We start from the raw sequence: 14,245 nt of genomic DNA, 5'->3' as shown, positions 1-14,245 counted from the left end.
TATTAAAATGTTGCATTCTAAAATCTACTTAAATGTCTTCTCTAAATAGCAGGCTGCTCCTTTGCAAGGCCCAAAGGATAACATTCATAAAGAAAGTCCTGCCTGCAGTTGCAATTCATAGCCAGTGTTATGTGAAAAATGTTTTGAAATTTTAATTCTTTTTTGCCATAAAAGGTAGCATTCCACTGAGACTCCATAAAAGATAACACCTCCTTCTCAGCAAAAGCTCTTCCGTTTACCAATGATTTTCAAAATAAAATGTCTATAACCTGCTTGTATTATTTATATAAGATACATTCTATGACTGTTAATTACTTGATTTTCCTAAATTTTAAATGAATAATGGATCAGAGAAGCAAAACTTATAAAGAAGAAGAAATTGTCATTTATTGTCCATGTTGAAACACAGAATTGAGAAAAAGAGGTGCTTTCCATAATCATAGAGGAGATGTAGGCATAAATAGATACTGTCCTGAGCAAACCAACATGTATAGTCACTTTCTTTTTAAACAATTCTATTTTTCTCTTTAAACAAACATTCACATGTACAGGAAGTTTTCACAAGATAGCAACAGAGGTAGAAAATCTAAAGTCAGTATACTATACTCCCCTCTTGCCATTCACAGAAAACTCACCTAGATCAAAGTGGATATGAACTTGATGAAAGAGTATGAGAATATGCACACAGAAAACCCAAAGTATCCAGTAGAGAATCTTATAAAAATCTGAAAAATGTATAATCTATTACATTACCCAACAATAAACTGACATGATAGAGAAACTACTACTTGACAAGTTTACAGCTCCTTATTCAGCCAATTCTGAAAAATGAATAATTTATAAAATCCAGTGGCACTAAAATCATAGGTCTTTTTCTAGTAAAAGATGAAGAAATTACCCTAAACTAATTTCTCTTCCCATTTTTGAATTAGAGTTGCCTTTTAGCTATTTCAGACTTGATCACTTTGCCCACGTTGCTTTTTGTACGAAAGACATTTATGAGCTATTTAATGAGAAAAAGAACGTAAAAAAAGGTAAATACCACCTCAGACCAAGCCCTGGACTTATTTTACCTAGCACCTCCTTACCAAATTCTCCAGCTGGTAGCTGCAGCCCTCGCCACACTACTGTTGGCATGACACAATGAGTGGACTGTTCTCTAAGAACTCATCTCCACAGGGCCCCTAGTCGCTGCAGTAACCACAGGAAAAGATAATCTTGAGATTCTTCTGTAGTCTTTTGTACAGCAATTTCAAGTTTAAAGGTGTTTCCACTACCCACTGCCTCCTAAGTTAGCAGGGCAGGCATTATCAATTCTATCTGACACACAAAGAAACTGAGACGCGGATGGGTTACACCTATAGAAAGTGGTAGTGTTAAGAACAGCATTTAGTCCACTGCTCTACCCAACTATTTGATGTTCACCTTCCCTTCTGACCATGGCAGTTACAAAATTGTAGTTAACACACCAACATCAAGCTCTCAACAAAGGACTCTCTTTATTCTACCTCAATAGCCCAATGCCTGAAATCAAAATAAAATAAAATGGCCAATGCCCATTTTCAAAGCTTGAAAAAATGGTCTTATTATTGAATTGACTATTGTACAACACTTTGTTCAAAATAGCCTACCTAACAAATAAAACTGAGAACAATCGTGAGGAGAAGAAATAACCTCATGGTGGAGTAGAATGGTGAAAAGATGCTAAGGTATTAACACTATGAGCAAAAGATCCAACAGATCGAAAAGCCCCTGGTGCAGAGGGTTAAGGAAGAAGCTGTGGCCAGATCTAGAGATTAAAGAGAGATAGACTTGGAAAAGGGCTGAAAATGCCATTGGCCGGAAGAAATTCTTCTCTTCCCCCTTTTAGGTTACTTTTCTGGACGCCAGAATCAAATGTCATAAGCAAAGGTAGGTATCAAGCTAGTGCTGGGAATTTCACTAATACTAGAACACAAACAGAATACTGACAGGAAGACCTTCTTATCAAGAGTGAGTTCAGGACAAGTGAAATATGTATCCAGCAAATGCCTGACACATGGAAAAGCACACAATCAATGTTAGCCCTCCACCAAAGAGAAAAGAGAAACAGACCATAATACCACAGCTTGACACACTTTTATTATTATTATTATTTGCCCAATGTACTTTTAAAAAGATTTACAAGAGGACTACCAACTTGGGAGTCAAGGTACATAGGTTCTGGGTTCTATAACTCAAGTTGTCATGTGCGCTAGGAAAATTTGCCTCAACTTGCAGGACCAGCTCTGAAATATCCAACCCATATCATAGAATAAAATGTAAAAAGTGTTTAAAAGGTGTTTAAAAAATTTAAAAAATATAAAATTGTCCATAAAGGTATATGAAATGCAATAACAATGGACTTTATAATCCATGATACATCAGTCCCATCCACCTGTATGTTGCAGGTGCGGAATAATATTTCAGGACTTCTGATTTGATATCTTTCCAGGAAGCTTACTGCACAGGTTTAAGATAAATCGTTCTCCTCATTTAACAAGTTGAGCAAATAACACTCCCAAGATGTTGTGTTTCTATTCAAGTCAGCAGTAGCACATATAGCCCACACTGGTTTCCATAGTCTATTTCAAATTTGGTAATATACTTATTTAAATGATGGTGCCCCCTCACATCTGGTTAAGAAAGAACACATACAAGTTAAAAGAAAGTCAAGACATGTTAGCAAAAATGTGAACTAATGGTTATGTCTCTTTCCCTCCCTTCTCTTTGACAGCTCCTCATGTCTTTCCTTTTTTAAAGCTTCCCTATTCTATATTTTCTCTGAAATATTTGGGAATTCAGTCCTGGGCACATTCACTTACTAAGTTTTGCTGAAAGAAGAAAACTTCAATAGAGTTCAGGATTAACCTTCTCTAAATGTAACCCTATCCATAAATGGAGTCAAAGAAGCTAGAGTTCAAGTAAAATGGTGAGTTTTATCCTTCTTCTCTATTTAACACAACATCTCAAAAATGGTACACCACCAGCTCGTGTTTTAGCAGGGGTCCCTCATTACTATTTGCATTCTTTCTTTTCCTTCTTACCCTTCCTTGTCTCAGCAACAAGAGAGAATATTTTCAGGCGTAAGAGATGAAAATCTTTGCAAATCCCAATGAAAACATGATACTTGCATCCATGGGGACACCCTCTGCACTCCTCCCCAGCTGCCCTGTCTGCTTTTCCTTCTTTTCCCACTTGCTAATTGTGGCCTTTCATACTGAGTCTTATGGATACATATGAGGTCATAATAGCATAATTGGTTAGAGGGAGAAAAAGGAGAAAGAAAAGCTGAAATTACAAAAGTTCTACTTCTATTTCCTTCTCCGTTCATGAAGGAAGTAGATCCTATGGATGTGTGATAAGCTTCCTGTTAAGAAGAAAGTGAGAGTATGTTGGCTAACTGAACATAATAAGGAAAAAAAATAATTTAAAAGAAAAGAGAGGGAGAAGTCTAAAGTCAACATTTTCTAAAAATTAATTTCACACCATGAATTGCAGAATTTGTAAGTAAAACAGAACCTCACAGAATCCCCACTTAATTGTCTTGCCCACATTTACACAATAAGTGCCAGACTTAGAACTAGAACCCCAAAATGCTTGGATCCAAAGTTAATGGCCTCTCCACTATACAATGACACTTTCTATGTTCTTCAAATTGGAGACAATTCGCTTCTCCTCACTCCATAGGAAAACTCTATTAAGAGTGTGAGTGAAGCTCCAGGCCCTCCTATAATCAGCACCTGATCTACTAAGTCAACCTAATCTTTTGCCAAACCACTTCTCTAAAACTGAGGAAAGAGCACAAACTAATTTAAGGAAAAGGTAGATGAAATGCAAGCTTTTTCTTGGTGGAAAGACAGTGTAGTATGTGAGAAAATATTCAGACTTAGAATAAAAGGTCTGGGCTTGAATCCTGGTTGGGCCATGTAATGTGAGTCAGCTTAGGGTATTACTGGAATTCTCTGAGTTTAGGATGAAGATTTGAGGATTATGTGACCTGCTTTACCTTCTGCACAGGCTGCTGTGAGAATCCAAATATTCATGTGTTAAAACTTGAGCATAGTTCAACTCTTTGGCATGTGATTCAACAACCACTTAGAATAATGGCCAAAATGAGGTAAATGCTCAATAAATGTTACTAGTTTTATTAATTATTTCAATAAGGTTCTCAATTCCCATCCTCAAATCCCTTTAACTCTCTATTTCTATTTTTTATCTTCCCTTACTATTCTGTGGCTCCTTTCTCTATGAAGCTTTTATAAAAAAAAAAAAAAAAAAAAAAAGGAATAAGATTTTAGATCTAATAAGATCTTCTCTGATTTAGGTCCCAGATAATGCAGTTTTCAACTCATGTAATGTATTGGCTCACAGTGTCTGGTGACAGTTACTTGAAAGAGTATTCATTGAGGAAGCTGGGTTTCAAAAAGCCTTCAGAAAACACACACGCATGCATGCACTCACCAGAAACCTACTAAGATTAAGAAAAGACCTCTGATTTGCAGATAATTAAATCAGTCATTAAGAATTATTTAAAGGGGTCCAACTATTTCAAGTTAAATGGCAATGGTATTTAAAATTGGTGCACTTTGCCAACGAAATGAATTATTTTTATGACTAAGCACTTAGAATTTTGAGTAAAATTTTTCTAAAATCTTGAGGTAAAAATGAGCTTGATTATTCTTTTCCATTTACTCATATCTAAAGATGAATTATCAAGGCCAAATTCAAGTAGTAATTTATAATCACGGCTGATGAAACTATACAAATATATTTTAATGTATATTTTTTAATCTTTCCCATATTCACACATCAGTTTTCTGTCCTCTATAAATGCCTTGCACATTTGTACACACTGTGAAGAGAGAGACAGCGTGCACAGTAGGTAGCTCAAGGTGATGGTTCTGCAGTGATGACAAAAGTGAACTTTAAGTCTAACTGCTGTGACCAGAACTTTCGCTTTGTGGGGCCTGTTGTGAAGGTAATTTCTCAGATATGTGATATGATGGACCAATCATTACCATAAAAACTTATCTCTGATTTAACAAACACTTCAAAGCCTCGTGAAAAGTATCATGTTTTCCACTATTTTTATGCAAAGCTGAGAAAAGACCACCACTTATGACTGTGTCATTAAGTTCCCACATGTATGTGTCATCTGAATAGCCTCTACAATAACCAGTTTTTAAGACATAAAGTGCCCTCTGGAAAGAAAAAAAAAAAAAGTACAGCACTGTTCGACTAAGTGCAGACGGTATGACACGCTTACACAGCAGCAAACCGGGATTCCAAAACACTCACCAATCTGCCACTGCACAAAAGGCCAAGACATTAACAGACGAAGCTGATTGATAAAGTTAATGCAGAGGTCTGGGATGATAACAGTGCTGTTGTATAACAGCGTCACATACTGCGATATTTTGTGAATCCTTGCAATAAAGGAACAATATTTGCAAGCTGGGGCAAAGCAGTCACAGGAACAGCAGTGGGAAAGATGTCTCAGACATGAGCAGTTGGACGGTGTTCTTCATTTTTATTTGTCCACAGGAGCCCATACAATCTTGTGCTATCCTTAGGCAGTTAACAGATTTGGAATTCTGTCCTAAAACTCACCCTCTCCCACTTAAATTCTCTCGCTCTCCAGGAGCCTGAAACAGCCAACGGAGAGGCGCGATGGCCACTACTTGCACTGTGCCTTTCCCTTCCTAGTCGGACCCTATCAGCAGCCCATGGGTTCCGCTGGCTGCTGGAGGGGCCTCCATCCACCTGCTGTCTGCAGTGAACACTGAAAGGAACAGGTGCAACCTGTAAATCCCGACCAGCAAAAAGGGTGTCCAGGACAGGTGGCAGGGACTGCAACCAGTGAGGACAGACGGACTGACAACCAGACAGACAAACAGCAGCACCATCAGACACAATCCATTACTTCCAGTCTCAGAAGAGGGGAAGCCTGCAGCACCAGGGATGTTGAGTATTGCACTAGGGACAGGCAGCAGATTAACGAGGGTTCTGCCTCCCTCAAGCCACCAGGCTTAAAGTATTTGTTTTTTGGATGAGAAGGAGCAGGGAATCCAGAAACCTGCTGCTCTTTATAGAACAAGGCCAGCTCTGGCCTTGCAAGTTAATGGACCTTTTCTGAGTCTACAATGAAAGGGCAAGAGGAATGACTGTATTTCTACCCTTGTGCTGGGACCCAGCATCCACAGCAGTTGCCCGATATCCCCCTCTTCCATCTGGGTGGCAGCTACACGGCTGGGGACCTATCAGTCTGTGAATGCAGCCTTTCCTCTCCTTCCAGGCACTGCTGCACCGAGAGGAAGCAGAAGAAAGCTTCTTCAGTGGCAGCATCTTCTCTAGAGAAGGCAATCCTTCAGGGTTTGGGGGAGGCCCTGATGGGTGTGTTCCATGTGTGGGTGTCACCCCTGTTCCCTCCCTGCCCTTCTTGGCTCTCAGCTAACTCCAGATGCAACAGGTTCCCTTTGGCACTTCATGCCAATCCTCTGCCCCCAGATACACCTTCTGGGCTAAACAGGAGACACCAAGGAATTAGTTCCAACCAGGGTCTCCAAATTCCTTTACCCTCAAGTTGAAAACTTTCCTGAATACAAGAAGACTCCCAAGGGAAAGCAGGGTCGAAGTCCCCTTCAGCTCCACTCTGTGGGTGATGCTAAGGAGTAAGGAAAACCCAGTCTGGATGCCAGTGCCTTGTAAGCAGTTTTTTCTGAGAATATGATAAGCAGCAGCACAGGCAGTGTCACACACCCCTGCACCACCAGCAAGGAGCCCCATCCCCTCCTCAGACACAGGAAAATGGGGCTCTAGACAGAGAGCCTTTGAAGGGTTGAGGGGCTTTAAGAGGGGATGTGTGCAAATATGTGATCCCCTATTGTACTGCTTCCACCAGGAACTGAGCAGGCCACAGAGGTCTCTTGGAAGGAAACCAGTAAAGAGGAACCTCTATTTTATTCAGGCTGGAGTCCCCATCAGCTTCTCCCCTTATTAAAAACTTTGCATCGCCAATGGCATTGTATATGGGTAAGAGAATGTGTCTTCACACAGGAATTCTGTGTAGAAGACTGTGACTAAAAGCTTAAAGAGAAGCTGGGTAGGCAGGTTACCAAAGATGGCAACTGCCCAAAAAAAAAAAAAAAAAAAAAGACCCAACCTTGATCTGGAGATGAATGAGTACCAAAATGAACACTACCATAAGCATTTTTCTTACATAAATAGTGGCACCCTTCACTGGGGTAACCCCAACCTTCTAAACAACTCCAAGAAGAGAAGAGGAGCTGTTCTCAGCACCTCTCCATCCCACCTCCCAGTTCTCCCACTCACCCCCTCCCCTCAACCTCTTCCCAGCCCAGGGCCCAGGGCCCTTCCACCTGGGTGGCACCCGCTCTCCTCAGCTTCTGCATACCCCACCCTCAGGGTGGTCCCCGTCCACCCAATCTTCCTCTGCAACCCAGCCTCAAGCCATCCTCCCCTGGCTCCTGGGCTCCCGCTCGGTGGCATCCCCTCCTTCCTGCTGTCCCCCTAATCTCCCTCCGCCTCAGCCCAGCGCCCCTGGCCCCAAGGCGGGAGCCTCCGCCCCCACCCCCAGCACCCTCGCCCGCCCCTCCCCCACACTCAGCCGAGAGGATTGGGTGAGTGAGTGGTGAATGGACCGATGGAGGCACGGAGGCACGGATGGCGCGGCTGGGGGTGGCTTACTTGAGCATGGCTTCTTCTTTTTCCTCCTCTTCCTTCTGCCGGTCCATCACTGCCATGATAATGTTCCTCTCTTCCTCGGTCAGGTGGCTCAGGTCGGGCAGCTCTTGCATGGGGGGAGGCACCGTGGGTGGGCGAGGACCGCGGGGCCCCACGGCCGAGGACATTTTCGTGGCCTGCCCGCCCCCTCTTCTGGCTCCCTGGCTCTCACCTTTCGGATTCACGCCCAGCAGCTGCGCCCCTGCTTCCCCTCACAGAGGAGCCCTCCTGGCGGCGGCGGGAGGAGGAGGAGCAGCGGCGGCGGCAGCAGCAGAGCCGGGGAGAGAGAGAACCCAGTCTTTCATGGTTGTTTGCATCCACCCAGTCCCGGATGCTCCCTTTGTTTTGGTCGCCCTAGCGAGGCTCGGGGCCGCCCGGCCGCCTCCCGCAGCCCAGCCTCGGCCGGCGGGGGCGGGCAGGCGGAGGCGCGGCGGGCGCGGCGAGGGGGCGAGGGCTCGCGCCAGGCTCGGCCGATCCGGGCGTCGCGCGCTGGGCGCGCGGGGCGGGGGCGGGGCTGGGGCCGGGGCCGCCGCCGCTGGAGCCGCCGCCGCCGCCGCCGCCGAGGCTGCTCGCAGGCTCGGCTGCCTCCAGTTTGGGGCTGCAGGAGGGAGAGGGAGAGTTTTGGGTGTCAGTTAGGCGGAGTCTCGGAGGCTTCGCTCCCGGGTGATGCTGCTGCTCTCGCAGACATAGCTGCCAGCCACTCAGTCCCGGAGCCGCTCCGCCCACGGGCACCCACCCGCCCACTCCCCAGGTCCGAGCCACGCGTGCTCCAGCCTCTCCCCCCACGCTCGCCAACGTGCACGCCACATCGCTCTATCCCCAGGTAGCCCTCACCCGTGAGTCATCCTCCCTTTCCTGGTCTCTCGTCTGTGTCATCCTCCCAGCCCTGTTTTTCCTTGGATTGCATTAATCATCATCATCCTCGGTACCATCTTCATCGTGGAGCGTTAATATTATTTGAGCACCCACGATGTTCTGAACAGCAGGATGGAACACCCTCTGGACGCATTTTTTTTTCCCCTGCTACGATATATTTCACATTTACTAGTCAAGTGTTCATAGCAACAATAATGTGATTTTTTAAAAAGATAATTTTGATAAACACACACACCTCTCCAACAACCTGGATTTTCTGGGTCCATTATATGCAGTGTCTTTCTTGACCCATCCCCAATAGGACTGTTCTGCAATTTATCCTAATCCCACGCCTCTTAAGATTTAAAATGCCCCCACAGCCCAGCAACTATTTAATTTGTCATTTGGGGCTCTGGGTAGCCCCATTGCATCGCACAACCGCACTTCTCTGGTGCTTGCAAATGGATTATCTACTTGAATTCCTCTAAGGATGCTCACTATCATCACGTACTCACTTCTTAGCCCTGTAGGTACTTCTCAAGAAACACGGATCCCAGATAAGAAAAACACCCAATACATATCGTATTGTGTAGGCAGCTTTTGCTCAATGCCTGGCACAATGATAGGCATGAAGGATGAGTTTCTCTTGCTGATAAACAGACAATCCCTTCAAAACAGGTATTGTTACAGGCTTTGAAACCTGAAGACTGAATATTGTTAATATAATTATAAAGGAATCGATATAGAGAAGAGTTCAAACTGAACAACAGTTTCCTCATGAATATCTCTCTTAGAAATGGTGATGAGAGAATTGATATGTTTCTCCTGGAGAATTTTTTCTTTAGTTCCAGAAAGGATCTAGCACTAATGTATTTTTTCCTCCAAGCCTAACTTTGTTAATAAAGAAAAAGATGGTGATGTTTATGAATCCTAAAAATCCAAAATTTTCAAGTTTAAGGGTTTATGTTTGACTACTTGATCTGCCATGAATGCATCTGTTTGCTTCTACATCGACACACCTATTTGAATACTCTCAGCAATGGAAGGCTCCCTACTTCTTAATTCTATTCCAATGTCTAAATCTCTCTTCTACCTGAAAAGCTTTCAACTATTGGAGATGGCTATCATGTCATATTTAAATTTTTTTCAGAGTAAAGTTTGCTGGTTTATCCAGCTAGTAATCATGTAGCATAATATCAAAATCTGATCATTCTGATTATCTTTCTTTGGGTACACTCATGTTTTTAACCTAGCTTTCCTGAATAGCAGTATCAAGCATACACACAAAGAACCAAGAACAGTATCTGGTACTTAGTAAGTGCTTTATAATCATTATTTTTATTTGCACAACTTAATATTGGCCTACCTTGTAGGTAACCATATCAGTTATGATGATGTCACTGAAATAAACAAAATCTACTAAAATTTCCAGGTTATTTTCACAAGTGCTGATGCCTAGCCAGATTTCCTTTTCCTCTAATTAAGGAATTAATGAAAACATTCTAATCATCTTTTCATCATTGTAAAAAAAAAATGTACTCATTTTCCTCAGGCTAACATATATTCAAGGGGAAAATGAGTATGATTTCTGGCTCTACTAGTATTTTATGATTTTGGTAGAATCACTTATCCTCTCTAAACCTTTGTTTTCTCATCTGAAATGTGGAGTAAAGACATTTGCCTTAAAATAGAAGAGAAATAGTAAATGAAAAGACATATTTGAAGCATTTAGCTATGTGCCTAACAATTTGTAGTTCTCTTGTTCTTATTTCCTGCTCTCTCCAAGAGATCTATTTGGCCATCCCTCAATTATTAATGTACAGAGAGGAGTTAGAGATGAGAATGATGCTCTAGAAGGTACCTATTAGTCAATGCAGAGATAAAACAGACAAAGGCCTTGTCTTCAAGAGGTTTATAGTCAAATCAGTCCTCTTGAAATTCTTCTGAAATACAAATAGAGGAATTGTAAGCCCTCAGACATCAGAACTGGCTGAATAAAGTTCTGGAAGGCAGGGGCCAAATAAACAATTTATAATGGCTTTTTTTGTTGTCCAGGGCTGCTGTAACAAAACACCACAGACTAGGGGCTTAAACAATAGATATTTATTTTCTCACAGTTCTGGAGGCTAGAAATACAAGATCAAAATGCTGGCAGGATTGATTTTTCCTGAGTCCTCTTCTTGATTTGTAGATAAGGCACTTCCTTACCATCTCCTCGCATGGCCTCTTCTCTGTGAAAGCCCATCCCTGGCTTCTCTCTCTATGCTTATAAGGACATCATTCTTACAGGATGGGGGCCCTACCCTTATAACCTCATTTCATTTTAATAACCTCTTTAAAGGCCTATCTCCAAGTATATTTAGATTCTAAGGTCCTAGGGATTAGGACTTCAACATATGAATTTTAGGGGGACAATTCAGTACAATACCAGTGATTTTCATTTATTAGAATTACTTTGGGAAATAGTGATTGACATGTATAACCTGGATGACTTAGTGAAAAGCCATCTGGTCTGGATCATCTTTATGTTCATAGCTACTTCCTTGGGCTCCACAATTGTATGTGAAATCAATGAGTAAATAAATGAGGAAAGGAGTGAATGTGTTGATGAATAAATTAGTAGCTGCCATGGTGAAACCCATCAGTGTCTCTCCTTCTGTTGGGAATCTCATCCTTTGTGGAGATGGGGGGAGGTTCAAAACCAGTTTCTTGCAAACACCCAAAGTAGTTGTATAAAAGTTTGTGGCACAGATGATTAGTTCCTGAAGGTACTCTATAAAAAGGCCTAATAAGCTTAGAAAAATATGCACAATACCTCCCTCTTAGAAATTCACAAGGCACCTTAACAAATAAAATGTGTGATGAAGCGATCATTTAGTACAGTAAAGAAATCTGTTTTACTTGGCTTTGCCTGGCATTTCCCAAATGTATTTGGACTATAAGAGAACTGCATTTTCTCCCCACATGGGGAAAACATGCTTTAGACAAGCTTTGGGGAAAATCCTGACTTACAAGCATGGCATGCAAAGATGTTAACTAGAGAGACCATGAAAATTTCAGTGTAATTCTCCTTGCTCAACCAATGATATCTTTGGAAGATGTCTTGAATCTCTATTCTTAACGTCTTAAATCTCTGTGTATCAGATGTGCTGAAGGATAGATAGCACTAACATTATGGTCAGAAAGGATAACTTAGACAAAGCCCCTTTAAGGTAAATTTCTTAGCTTTGCTTTCCACTGAGGTTCTCAAATCATCATTTCTCAAAATAATTCTAAAATTGGATACCAACGTTAACTGTTCATTTAACTTATTTTTTTTTTAAAGATTTTATTTATTTATTTGAAAGACGGAGATCACAAGTAGGCAGAGAGTCAGGCAGAGAGAGAGAGAGAGAGAGAGAGGGAAGCAGGCTTCCTGCGGAGCAGGGAGCCCGATGCGGGGCTCGATCCCAGGACCCTGAGATCATGACCCGAGCCAAAGGCAGCAGCCCAAACCACTGAGCCACCCAGGCGCCCCTGTTCATTTAACTTAATAGCTGAGATTATAACCTCAAAGTGGAAAACCATTGAAATGGTGTCAGGTTCAAATCCTTACTCTATCATTTGATAATTGTAATGGGTTTAATACTGTCTCCCCCGCCCCAAAATTCATGTTCATTCAGAACCTCATAATGTGCCCTTTTTTGGAAATGGGCCTTTACAGATGAAATTACCTAAAGAGTTCATACTGTATTGGATGAGTCCTAAATCCAATGTCTAGTGTCCTTATGAAAGGAGAGAATGTGCACACGTACAAGGAAGGAGGCCAGACGAAGACACAAAGGGACCCAGAGAGAGGAAGACCATGTGAAGACAGAAGCAGAGAATGGAGTGATGATGCTTCCCCAAGCCAAGGAGTGCCAGGAGCCACCAGCAGCTAGAAGAGGCAAAGATGGATTCTCCTCTAGAGACTTCATAGAAAACATAGCTCTGCTAATACCTTGGTTTTGGATTTCTAGCCTCCACAACTATGGGAGAATAAATTTCTGTTGTTTTAAGCCATGTGTGCTGTGGAATTTTGTTATTGCAGCCCCAGGAGACTAATAACAATATTTACCTGAGTTTAAGTGAATTAGTAAGCCTCACTGAGCTATATCTATAAAATGAAAATAACAGTATGTACCTTCCAGGGTTTTGGTAAGGATGAGAGGTTGCAAATGTGTATACTTCCTTTGTGCTAGGCACTGAGGATAAGGGAGGGAATAATGCATATAAGGTCCTGGGCCTAGAGAGGATTGGCAACCTGTGGCCTGTGAACCAACGCAGCCAAAAGTCTGTTTTCTGAATGAAGTTTTATTACAACACAGCCATAACCATTGATTCAATATTTTCCATAGCTGCCTTTATACAACAGGGTTAGAGTAGATGTAGAATGGAAGAGCATATGTCCTGCAAAGCCTGAAATATTTGCTATCTGTCTCTTTACAGAAACATAAATTTGTTCATCTCTGCCCTAGATGCTTACAATGCACTTTGAGGAGAGGGGAAGGCATAGTAAAATAAGAACAATTGAATTATGATAATTGCCCCAGAAAATAATTTACCAGATAGAATGGTCCCATGACCGAGATTTGAAGGGTAAGAAGGCTCCAGACTAAGAAGAACTCAGCACAGACTGTTACAAGCTGAAGAAAGCATTAGAGATAGTGCCCTGAGTCAGGAAGGGTCAGAACTCTGGGGGAACACAAAGTAAGCCAGTGAGGTGGGATCATTGTAGGGAAGGAGAAAATGGTGAGCTCATCATGTAGGGCCAGTCAACCATGGCAGAAAGTGCTAGTTTATTCTTGTGCAATGGGAAGCCATTGAAGAGCTCCAACAGGGAGTTAAAAGATATGCTTTACATTTTCTAGATTACTCTGCCTGTGGGTGGCAGAAAAATGGGTGGCAGCAAGGGCTGGCTAATGGCTCAGACTTGTGGTATAGTACCAGTGGAAAAGGTGGACACATTCATATGTGCATTCGGAGTAGCACCTAGAGACCTGCTGACAGATGAGATGTGAGGAATTTGTGAAGAGAAGATATCAGTTATGATTCCTGTGTGGGGCGGAGCAGGAAGTGGGTGGGTGGTGGTTCCACACACAGAGGTGGATAATGTGTGTGTGTGTGTGTGTGTGTGTGTGTGTTGTTGTTGTTGTTGTTGTTGTTGTTGGGGAGGGTTAGGTGGTGTGGGAGAGATACGGAAAGTCTTCCATCATTGTTGTGGTCATCATTGTCATCATCAATGTCATCTAAACTCTCAGAAAGAGAAATATATTTGCATTTAATTTGCTAATTGATCCCTCTGGACAAAATGTTTGTTTGTTTTTTTAACTAAAGTTTTAAAAAAGAGAAATCTTTGATAGAAGATTTCCTCTATCAAAGGTTGGCCTAAGGACTGAAGGAGACTTTGTTGCTCTCTCCACTTTGACAAAAGTGAAAAATCTATTAGTGCAAAATCAGCAGAAGTGTGCATACAAAGGCACATTCACATAAGAGCTAAGTACAAAGTACTAGTTAATTTAGACTCCAAGGAATAAGCAAGTAGCATAATTATGATGTCAGGATTCTGTAACTCAAGTTACAATGATTTAAATATTTTTAATTTTTA

General features: G+C 42.1%; 1 protein-coding gene across 3 annotated transcripts in view; it reads right to left on the bottom strand.

Moving 5' to 3' along the window:
* The window catches only part of RIMS1 (regulating synaptic membrane exocytosis 1), a gene marked incomplete at its 5' end in the record, with an annotated part of 498,114 nt that extends 489,935 nt beyond the window's left edge, over window positions 1-8,179 (bottom strand). Inside the window, one exon of one of the 3 annotated variants that reach the window (XM_082729763.1) lies at window positions 7,729-8,179. In XM_082729763.1, coding sequence (XP_082585889.1) covers window positions 7,729-7,892 — 164 coding nt within the window. The remainder of the gene's footprint in view (window positions 1-7,728) is intronic. The other 2 variants (XM_082729765.1, XM_082729764.1) reach the window with 2 other exon arrangements.
* Between the last annotated feature and the right edge of the window lie 6,066 nt (window positions 8,180-14,245).

Source organism: Mustela nivalis (genome assembly GCF_964662115.1).
Source record: "Mustela nivalis genome assembly, chromosome: 5".
Classification (NCBI taxonomy): Eukaryota; Metazoa; Chordata; class Mammalia; order Carnivora; family Mustelidae; genus Mustela; species Mustela nivalis.
Note: the sequence above shows the minus strand (reverse complement) of the source record. Positions and strands in the feature narration are given on the sequence as shown.